Raw genomic sequence first — 11568 nt, forward strand, 5'->3', positions numbered from 1 at the left:
GAAACTAAATTATTCTACTTTCTAAGAATTATATGTTTACTTCATTAGCTCAACTAGACCTTTGAATAATAAATGATATATTGTATTGATAGTGAAACTATTCAAGTTCAAATTCTCTTTCAATACCTAGATTTTATATAAAAATAAAATACAATCATATAAATATAAGTGGGGTATTTAAAATATGTTCAGCCAAATATAGATATTTGAATGTGGCAAACTCATACTTCTAGTAATCCTATATATGATTCCATATTAAAAAATCATGCCTCTAATTCTTCAGTATTTTGTGATTTATGCTTTGCATGAAATTGAGATTACACCTTAATTTTAGGTGAGATCTACCCTCCAAACCACATTTTAAGAAAGATAATTGATATAATTCAAGCAATACTAAAAAATCTATTAGATGTTCTAGTTGATCTAGAGAAAACTTAAGGCCAAAAGGTTCAAAGAGGGTTGTATTTGATTTCTTCAAGAAATATGGGCTAAAGTAGACTTCAAGAAAATGTTAAATAATAAAGTATTGATTAATTTAATTCATGTTTAAGAAAAGCTTGTAGATAGACATTCATAAATTACAAAAAGATTTAATCTATCATTTTTTACTTTTCTCTACTATTTTAGTCATAAATGGAGCAATAAAAAGGATTTCAATTCAATTCTAGTTGGATTAGTCAAGGCTTTTAATTATGCAAACCAAACAATACTAAAAAATTTGTTAGAGGTTCCAATTGATTCAATGACAAGACTTGGAGCTACAAAAAAGCTTTCAATGGCTTCAAAACACATAGGCTAAGGTGAATTTCAAGAATACAATAATAATGAAGTACAAGCCTAGATTTTTAATTCATGTTCAATAAAACATGTAGGTAGTCATTTAAACATTATAAAAAGATTTAAATATGTCAGTTTGACTTTTTGATATTGTTTTGGTCATAACTTGAGCTACAAAAAGAATTTTATTGTGATTCCAGTTGCATTAGAAAATAAACATCCATAAATTTCCATTGATGTATGAAAAACCTTTTAAATCATTAATACGAGAGAAAACCATGTATTTGAAGTTAGACTTTGATTTTTCTAATAGATTACAAAAAAGAATTTAGTTTTATTTAAATTAATTAGGCTATTTTTTTATTTATCTTTTAATTGTTATTAGACATTTAGAGATATTAGATCCTTTATTTAAATTTATGGTTATTGAATTATTAGTATTTATTAGGTTTATCCATATTTATTAAGGATATCCTATTATACTTAGACTTTTTTCTAGTATAAATATTATTTTGTAGAGATTTTTTTTTAAAAAAAAGAAGATTATTTTTAAGGGGAAAAAATCAACATTTTTATTATTTTTTATATGATTGAGTGATTTTCATATTAAATTTTTTATTAAACTTTTAAATTCTTTAAATAACTAATCAACTTTTTTGTAATTTAATACTACTTGTTTGCATTTTTTATAAAAATAAAGTGATAATGATCATCATGTATAACTCTAATTTTTCAAGAGAAATTCTTGATGGGTTAAGTTACAATGCATGTAAATCAAATTATAGAAGATGTCTGCATCAGCAACCACAAATATATAATTTTGATTCTTTAAGATATGTTTTTAAGTTACAATCCATTTAAATCAAATTATATTTTAAAAGGTGTCTGCATCAATTTAAGTGACAAACGTATTTTAAAAGGTGTCTGCATGAACAACCAAACAGTAATATTCATTCAAACAATCACTCAATAGATATGAGTTAACGCAAATTTAGCTGGATAAAGTATAAAACAATTGAAAGAGGAGGGGAAGTTACTGTACGCCATGTACTTGTGGTAAAAATTAATTGCAAACAAATACACGAATTTGATTACTAAAAGGTAAGGAAAAACACACACATGAGGATTCAATTGAACATCTTACAATAATCTGAGTACCAAATTGACGTAAAACTCTTTTTTGTTTTTTTCCTCCTAAAAAGTTCATCAGAAGGAAGTCACGAGTGGCTTAAGTTGATAGTAGCAAATCTAACGCCCACGAATTTCTATTCGGAGAAACATCAGGAGAGACAATATGGTTGGTATTAGCAGCAACATTTCCCTCTCTACAGTTTCGACATACCCACTTGAGAATAGAATTTTGTTTTTGATGAGAAAGAAACCCACATGCAATTTTATGGTCTTTAAGAGTTGCTTTAAAATGGGCAGAACTGGAATCCATTGTAAGTTACCAGCTCATAGTCATGGGAGTGGAGTTGAGGACAACCCCACAGGAAAAAACTTATCATTGAGCTCAACAAACAGGATGGAAGAGTATAATATTGCCATGAAAAGGATGATGAGGAACCCATACGAGTATCATCATGATCTTGGTTAGTTCGTTTCCCTTTTACCTCCATTTTCCTAATTATTTCTTGCTCTTGATCTTCATCTTTCATTTCCATCTAAGATTTTGGTACTGTGTTTGTTCATCCGTTTCTGTGTCAGTGTTTTGTGTTCCTTTCATACTTTCAGTTTGTTTCTCTGATGGATTGCGAGTAAGGAGAATGTGCAGGTTGGCGGATATGTTTTTCTGGGTTCTTCTTGCTTTTGCCATACAATGAAATTTCCATAATACTAAATACTTTAAGTTGTGTTGTTGAATTCAATTCTGAAGTAATCCAATAACAACCCATTCTGTGGTTTTTAATTTTTTGAAATGGTCAATGACTATATAATTTAGGCAGCGTCTGAATCTGGATGGCATCCTTTTATCCTCAATTTATTTAATTTTATGTTGTCAGTTCATACGTAAGTATGAAGCTTAACACAGAAAAGGTTGTTACTTTTTCCATGAATTCTTTACTCTCTATCTTTTAATGGAGTTGACCATGATCCCGGTAATGCTTCCACTGTCACCCTCTAATTTCGGATACAAGTTATTGAGAATAACAAATCAAGAATTGTATAGACACGCTTTAGGGAAAAGCTTTCAAATTTCCAATAGAAAAAATAATCCTGATCTGTATCACTTTTGAGAAAGATGACTTATCATTGCTATTATATTAGCTTTCAGCTGATTGAAAGCATTTTATATATGCCTAGATCTTATGGAAAAGGGCTGGGATCGACCCAGCCATTTTTTTAAAAGAAAGATTTTTGATACAAAATTTGTATCAGTTTTATTTATTACAGCCCGGCATACATGGGTCTAAAGGTATAAGGATTAAAAGGGTTCAAGTTTTGAAATTGCATTAACCCTTTGACTAACTTGGAAATAGAAAAGTCTGAAGCCACACTGTACAAGTATTCTTTTGAATGGCTACAGAAATCATTGATAAAGATGTGTGTCAGTGTGAACTGTAGACACCCATATCAACTAGTTTGTAAATGAGGTTTGGTTTTGTTGATAGAAGAAGTTACGTATCTTGCAGTATAGGTTCCACCATTAGCATTCCACTTTTGGCTCCCCTGCACTCGAACTTTTTATGCTAAATGTATTCCAGTTTTCTTACCGTGTGTGTTGTGTTCCTTAATTCAGTCTATAACTGACATGTTGTATTCAGGCATGAACTACACATTGATAACTGATAATGTGATTGTGGGATCCCAACCTCAGAAACCTGAAGATATAGAACATCTAAGACATGAGGAGAATGTGGCCTACATTCTAAACTTGCAGCAGGACAAGGACATCGAGTATTGGGGTATTGACTTGCAGTCTATTATACAGAGATGTCAACAACTTGGAATCCGTCATATGAGAAGGCCTGTAAGAAAGTGCTACTCATTGTAAATTGAAACATGTAGAAGACTCCAATTTCCAAAATGAGTTATTATATGTTACAACCATTTTTCATGTGTTCATGCCTGCGTTTTATTTTTTTACCAGTGTTTTCTTGGTGCTAACTGGATGAATTTGCAAATATAATTCTTTGTTCAGGCTACAGATTTCGATCCAGATTCCTTGAGAAGTGCATTACCCAAAGCTGTTTCATCGTTGGAATGGGCTACTTCTGAGGGAAAGGGCAGAGTGTACCTACATTGCACAGCTGGACTGGGAAGAGCCCCTGCTGTTGCTATAGCTTACATGTTCTGGTTTTGTTGCATGAATGTCAGTTCTCAACTCTTTTACTATTTATTTTTGTCAAAATTATTATTTTAAATTTCAGACTTATATTGATATGAGTTACAAAACTGTGGGCTATATTTGGTATGGATATCATGATATTATCGGACTTCTAGAGTGATTGTTTTGATACAATTTCTTGATTGATTGATTTGCAAACTGGAACATATTTTTCTGATTGTCATTTTTGCTACTGGTATGGGACAGCTTAATACAGCTTATGATACACTAACTTCGAAGAGACCTTGTGGACCCAGTAAGAGATCGATACAGGCAACTACTTATGATCTAGCCAAGAATGATCCATGGAAGCAGCCCTTCGAGACTCTACCAGAATATGCTTTTGAAGATATAGCAGATTGGGAGAGGCACTTGATTCAAGATCGTGTCCGTTCCCTCCGTGGAACATAAGCATTCAAGGTAAACATTTTGTTGTCTTGCAAAGCATTCTAGTTCAAGATTCTGAGGCTGTGATCTGAGAAAGTAAGGGATCTCTCCTGGAGGTTATTTTGTCTGTTCATTACTAGATGGATTAGCAGCGCATCTCGCTATTCAGCATAACCATAAAAATGTGAAAACAAAATAATTATATTTTAATCTGATGAAATTACTAATACCTGCCTTGACCACATGTGAAACGCCAGCAAACCTGATGAAATAAATAGGAGACACAGATTCATCTGGCCCTGACACCCTCTAGTGCCCTCAAAGTCTGAAGGGCGAACTATCATCCTGCACAAAAGTCAGTTATTTGCATGTATGGGAGGACTAATTTCAGTTATCCTTCTAGCCATTGCCAAAACAAAGCATGAATAATTTATATAATTATACTCCCCCTTAGTTTATCATATGAAAGTCGAGCCTTGCTGATGTACATTCTGACTGGTTGAATCATGTTAACCCAGGATAATTTCATTTGATAAAGCAGCTACGAGGAGAAACTCAAATTAATCAACTGCAAAGGGCTGGTTTCATGGGACAAGGGAACTTGCAGGGGAGGGAAATGGTAGCTCATGGCTAGAGATGAGCTTGGAACCTGTGCACTTTGTTAAAATAAATGAAAAAAGTTGAGGCAGAGGAACTCCGATTAGCACAGTTTAATAGCAGTAATGGAAGCTTTACCTGTATCCAAATGTACAATAATGGTACTTACGTACCTAATATTGGGAAACTCCGTGAATGAGTGTGGGTGTAATAATAATCTTGGAGGATTTATCAAATATCAATCTTCAGTATCCCTCCCCGACAATGTTACGTCATTGTTAACTGGGAGTAGGGACACTCTTGTTTAGGTATTGTTCACTTTTCATAGAAAAGAATCGATGTTCGAGCTTTACAGTGGATAGCGAACAAGAAAACCGCCCTGGACAATGTCTACGGCTATCTCTGTTTTATGGCCTGGGCTCAGGGGTGTGAGGTACAAATCTTTTTTTATTTTATTTTTTTGCGCCATGATGACAGATAATGTGGTTCTTGGTCCCCCCCCAATTGGCGCTAGATGGGAGGACAAGATAACAGGTGAAGTTCACAACAGCTCTTACAAAGATTGAAATCCTATTTCAGAGGTGCGATCTTGTGTCTTGAGCTAAGTTGATAGAATCAAATTTATTCACGACTGTGTAACCACCACACAGCAGCACTTTTGTTCCACAGATACAATTGCCTGTGATGTGCACAGATCAACCAACTGCAACTCAACTTAGCGTTCAGTAAAATTGCAATGTTTTGCTGGTGAATTGTGTTCTAAAGAAGTCGAGTTACCATGCCTTGAACCGAGTAGAGTTGGAGCAGTATTAGCACAAGGAAACATCATCGTACATGCATTTGACATAGTGAGACATGCTCTACCAGCCATTAACTATCAGCATATAAAATTATAATCCCAAAGAGGAAATGATACAAAGGAATTATTTATCTTTGTTTCCTTTGTTCAATAACCGTACATAAAATCATTCTTCAAAAACCTAAAAAAGTTTAGACGGCCTGGAGCTTTGCAAGTTGAGCTTGCCGCTGTCCCAAATGGAATGCTGTAAAAATCCAAAATAAACAGATCTGCAGCACAAAGACGATTAACAAAACCTTGCATTATTCTTGGTTGAAAAACATGATCATAACAAATGAAATGGCATTTTCAGAGCATTACTTTATGGAGTGCAGAACAACGTTGAGGTTCTCAGGAATTAACAAGTTGGATCAATAACCACCATAATAATTAATCTATAAAATTTGCTGGTTATATACGTACAGGCAGAGCATAAAGAGACACAGTTGATGTCCTCCCATGAAGAGTGCTGAATAGTAGTTTGTACATTCCTGCAGCTGTAGCATCTCCAAGCCGTTGAACAATGACATCTATGCAAACCTGTGGTAAGACATAGCGCTGTTTGACATAATGCAGTAGAAGATATGCAAGTAATTATTCAAAATCTAATGGAAATATCAAACAAGAAATGCGTGAAATCCATGTTATTTGCATCAATTGCAAAGGTAAGTCTACTCATGCATGCCTAAAAGATTCTCAAGGGATTTCATAAAAATGACATCAGACATGAGTCGAAATTTCTGCTGAAAGGGGAGAAAATATCGGAGATCGATATGTAAGCAACAAAATTACTGCTTGTTAAAAAAATCTGGTATTAGAGCCCAATTCAATCAGGGATATATATAACTTATTAGTGCAGAAACATCTACTAACCTTAGCTTTGTATTTCTCTTCTTGAGTGACCACAGTAAACAGAAGTTCTCTTCCAGGCCTGGTCACTACATAAGTAACCACCTGCAAGTAAGGGTAAAACCAAACCGTGAGGCCTCAAAGTGAATGGGACATACTTCCTCAACCATATCAAGTGCTCTCAACAATTTAAGAGGAAGGTGAATTCACCCAAATAATACTCTAGATAATTGGATACATAAGCATTATTATATTCAGATAGAATAACTGGGAAAGGAAGAAAGAAAGAAATACAACCCACAATGCTGTTTCATTGCAGGCAAGGGACCAATGGTGACAAACCTTTCGTACAGTCTCACAGATGGCAACTGCTACCCAAGTTGGCCAAACAGCAATAGCAACTAAATTTGAGAAGGCAGCAACCGGAGCAGAGCATATTGCTGCAGTAACCCCAGCTAAAGTAAGGATGCGTCCCTGTGTTTGATTTGATAAGCAAAAGCTCAACAAATTATAAACAGGAACTCTAATAATGTGAAATGCAATGAACACTGCAGTTTTGTCCCCAGAGATGCACAAACACAGAAAATATTACATGAAGAAATTTATCAAGCAGAATTAAGGAAAGTAATTGCAGATCCCAATGAACAGACAGCAATAACCACCAGAACCTGACATAATGAATTTCTCTGCTACAGATCATGCAATTTGTTAAGATTCAAAATTGAATTAGTGTAAAAGAATATCATTTCTAAAAACATTTTGGTCCGGAATTCTTCTACAAGGCTTCCTTCTTTACATTTTTGACGTGGACACATTTCAGATTCAATTGCATAAAAGTACCGTGCATATTCTTTATATCCACCACATCCAAACAAACCACGAGATTATTTTATTTTATTTTCAGAAATTACCCTCTTTGACGCTTGGGAATACAAAGATTAAAATTGCTTCAGGGGAAACTCAGTAACAATTAATCAGAGCAAGACACCTGTTAAATTTGATCATAATTCTGCAACTGATTTCCTTAATACTGGAACTCCAGTAAGTATTATCTATTTTCTTGGTTTTAAAACCAGTCAGAGCATCAAAACATTGAAGAAATATATTTGGCTATTAGCTTACTGTTACAGTAAGTTGTCCAGCAAGGATAAAAACAGCAATGAAGCTATTTATCTGGGCAAACAATTTTCTTCTTCCAAGAGAGCTTGAAACAGTCATGGCAATTACTGTTACTTTCTACAAAAGAAAACAAGGATTCATTAGTGAGAGGAAATACGCATAATTCATATATAGATGAGGATAAATCATATCTAGAGCAATGGCAACAAATCAAATCATTTTATATCAATAGTCAAGCCTACACAGTTTAAGCTCCCTAAATTTGAATTTACTTGTAGTGGAATGCCAACTCCAATAATTACTTATTCTGATTCATGTTACTTGTAGATATTCTTTGCAGGTATATAAATGTTTAAGAAATAAGTTTCAGATATCAAAAAATAAAATTAGCCAGCATATGACAGCAAAATTGGCAGATATTCCAGCTATAATAGTGGTAGTTACTTGGCACGAACCTTCGTGCAGTAAAACTGAGATTAAAATCCCAGTCATACCCAAGATCGGAAGGGTTAAGAGCGGATAAGAGTGACACTTAGTTATGTTGCTATGTTTTAAGCCATAAGGATTACAAAATAAAATTAAAAAAATAAAAAAAAAAACCAAAAAAAATTGATAATGTGAGATCCACTGAGTTATACGATAAGGATAAGCATCTTGTTATCTCTGACCAACTGAGAAACAGCATGCATGTAAAAAAAACATGGTCCGATCCCTTTTTTACTTTCAATCCACTCTTCCTCTTCCCTCTTGCTCTTCTCATGGTTAATAACAACAAAATCAACAAAAAAGCAAGATAAATTATAGATAGTTCTCTAAATTAGTTTACTTCCTATTCAGTCAAGTCATAAAATCTGGCTTGGAAAGGGTGATTTAGAAATTCAGAGTACATGAACAGGAGCAGAGTTCCATTTTACCTGAAAATAGAAAAATGATGAAATAACTGCACTCAGCCACAGGAATAGAGACACATTCAACAAATAAGTTGAAGATAATACAAGCTGAAACCCATCTAAGATGGCCCAAAGCTGAGGCCTCATCCTCGATGAAGGAGACTTTGGAGAAGAGACTCTAAAAGCTGGTGATGACCGTCCATCAGCCTCACCATGCTGATCAGCGTCAACTTTTCTAAAAAGCAAAAGCATCCCAATAAGCTACATGAAAGCACCTGAAAAGCTCTTTCACTCTTCCAGAGATACAAAATAATATGACCAACATGAATACATTTTTTTTTCTTGACAGGTGAGTAGCATGTAGTCTAAGAAGCTAAAAAGTACTAGTGGATCATCCAGACTGTTCAAATGTTTTGACTAGAAGTGAAAGCTCCATAGAGAAAAGAAAAGGGTAAAAGAAATGTATCAGATACAAACAACAAGAATTTGCATTCACTCTGAAAGAACAAACTGTACAAAACTAGGACATTGATTATCCATGAACTAACAGACAGTAACAAATCATCACTACTAACAGACAGTAACAAGTCATCACTGCTAATGGCTGACCTTATGGGAGATAATTCATGAGGAAGATGGGATACATCCTTGTTGATCCCTTTTGATGACTGCGCAGCTAGTTCCATCAACAAAGCAGCAAATAGAAGTAAAACTGCAATTGCATTGAACCAACCAATCATTTAAAACCAAATTCAAACAAACAGAAACTCAGAAATTAAACAATCTCATTTTCCAAAGCATACATACAAGGACCCAACCAAGCCATTGATGTAGCAAACAACGATCCAAATAGCTGACCAAGTGTAGCACCAGCACCAATGAACCCAAACAATCTTGAACCTGACTGAATACAACCGAAATGTCAAATGCAGAATATAAAACCATGATGATTTTAAGGTCTCCACGTTGCAGCATGCTAACCTCACTATCCATCACATCAATAACCCTAGCCCAAGTCGACGATATGGTAATAAGATTAAGCAGCGCAACCTTCAAAAAAAAGAAAAAAATTCCAACCATAGAAGAAACTCAAAAAGTAAAATCACAAGGCGATCAGTCAACATTTAATTTAAGAAATAACTAAAACCACTAGAAGCTTTCAAACTCATCATACCCAGAGAAACAATCCAATTCTGACAGAAATATAAAACCATCCATGATCATCCCAGCTTCCAGAATATGTACTCCTGGTTCTGTCAACATCAACCTTCAAACTCTCTTTCAATTCAGTTGATATAGCAACAGTACCCTAATCATTAAAATAAAGAGACAATTTACTCAGAATTAAGACCAAAAAGCTGTTGGTAATTAAAAAATAATAATAATAATAATACCTTTGACTTGAAGAGCGAAAACTCAGCAGAAGCAGAGGAAGAGAAATGCCATAGAAAGAAGAAGAGAACAAGAGAAACACTAAAAAACCTGTGTATAAAAAACAAAGCCTGGTGGTGGTGGTGGGCATGAAATCTCAAGAATTAATGATTGAAAATCAAAACCCATTTCAGTGATTTTATTATTACAATCACAATAATAATGAAAAAAATAAAAAAGGAAATGGTAACCAACCTTGGATTTAGAGAAATTAGGGAAAGAGAAAAGGAGAGTTGATAAAGGAGCGGCAATCAAGGTGAGGAATAAGGATCCGATAAAGAGAGCTGGAAGCTTCGATAAACCTAGAGAGATTGCACCTTCATCCCGCAATGGTAACACTACAAAATATGCACTCAAAATCTGCAACAAGAAACACTAAAATTAATTTATGAATTCTTTATATTAATTTAAAGAACAAAACAAAAGAAGAACAAGATTTAATTATTATCATTACGAAGAAAAAGCAGGAAGAGGAGTGAAGGAGAGGTGAGGTTTCGTGAGGGTAGATGGATACGAAGGTGGAGAGGATCGCATCTAATTGAGGCCTCCACCTATCCATTACCATGTTCAGTACTGACATCTTCTTCCTCCTTCTCATTCACTTCCAAACCTTCTCTTCTTTTTTCTCCTTTTTCCTACATTTTTCTTTTCCTTTGTTTCCGCAGCATATATTAACTACATTATGCCCCTCTACTCTTGGAGGTTGCATATTATCTCCTCAAAGAAATCATTTTAATTAGTCCCTATTATATTCCATCAATATCAATTGAGTTTCAAAATCTTTTGGCTTTTTATTAATGTTGCACAACTTAGAATATTGTCTTGTATTGTTGTATATACTTACAGCTTGCTGTAACCATGTAAATTCAAAGGGTTATATTATTTTTTATGTTTGAGAATTCTTTTAAATGTATTGATTTGAATTTCAAAGAATTCAATTTATAAAAAAAAATGCAAAAATAAATCAGGGGAGACTCTCATTTATTATAGGATTCTCTCTTGAAATTAACTTTTAAAACAATATTCTAAAATTATGCATATGTTACACAAACATTATTTTTGCTTTGTCTCTCGTGTACACTTCTCTTTTTTTCTTTCAAAAACCTTTGGGAGCGCAATATCCTTTTTTCCTTCTCTACTTCGCATCAATTCTCATCAAGATATTTTTATTGCTCATAAGGTCAGTTATTCATGTTTCCGTTTATTTATTTTTTTTCTTTTTTGTTTTTGCCCGAATCTTTCTTTTTCTTTTTTTTCTCTTTTTTCTTTTTGCTTTGTTCAGCCAATTATACGTGGATGACAGGTTTTTTATAAAATATCTAGAAAAGAATTTGATGGAAATTTTTTTAACA

At 33.9% G+C, this 11568-nt stretch overlaps 2 protein-coding genes across 6 annotated transcripts; one reads left to right on the forward strand and one right to left on the reverse strand.

The window, feature by feature from the left end:
- The first annotated feature begins 1995 nt into the window (after window positions 1–1995).
- On the forward strand, window positions 1996–5343 carry LSF2 (dual specificity protein phosphatase (DsPTP1) family protein). 2 transcript variants are annotated; one of them, XM_011013722.1, is made up of 5 exons: window positions 1996–2369; window positions 3543–3748; window positions 3920–4090; window positions 4313–4525; window positions 5011–5343. In XM_011013722.1, exons 1-4 carry the CDS (start codon window positions 2072–2074, stop codon window positions 4514–4516), a joined length of 879 nt encoding a protein of 292 aa, XP_011012024.1. In that variant the 5' UTR covers window positions 1996–2071; the 3' UTR covers window positions 4517–4525; window positions 5011–5343. The 2 variants fall into 2 exon arrangements, with proteins under 2 accessions (XP_011012024.1, XP_011012025.1); XM_011013723.1 differs by having other exon boundaries at window positions 5034–5343.
- Window positions 5344–5849: 506 nt separating this feature from the next.
- LOC105116390 (TLC ATP/ADP transporter) lies at window positions 5850–10884 on the reverse strand. Of its 4 annotated transcripts, none has more exons than XM_011013726.1 (13): window positions 10671–10884; window positions 10412–10576; window positions 10180–10287; window positions 9960–10094; window positions 9767–9835; window positions 9589–9685; window positions 9395–9497; window positions 8810–9020; window positions 7899–8012; window positions 7119–7250; window positions 6801–6881; window positions 6351–6467; window positions 5850–6157 (listed from the first exon to the last, which is right to left on the reverse strand). In XM_011013726.1, exons 1-13 carry the CDS (start codon window positions 10812–10814, stop codon window positions 6080–6082), a joined length of 1554 nt encoding a protein of 517 aa, XP_011012028.1. In that variant the 5' UTR covers window positions 10815–10884; the 3' UTR covers window positions 5850–6079. The 4 variants fall into 4 exon arrangements, with proteins under 4 accessions (XP_011012028.1, XP_011012027.1, XP_011012030.1 ...); XM_011013725.1 differs by having other exon boundaries at window positions 9593–9689; XM_011013728.1 differs by having other exon boundaries at window positions 9593–9689; window positions 10779–10873.
- Window positions 10885–11568: the final 684 nt, after the last annotated feature.

The sequence above is a fragment of the Populus euphratica genome, unplaced genomic scaffold (genome assembly GCF_000495115.2).
Source record: "Populus euphratica unplaced genomic scaffold, PopEup_1.0 scaffold926.1, whole genome shotgun sequence".
Classification (NCBI taxonomy): domain Eukaryota; kingdom Viridiplantae; phylum Streptophyta; class Magnoliopsida; order Malpighiales; family Salicaceae; genus Populus; species Populus euphratica.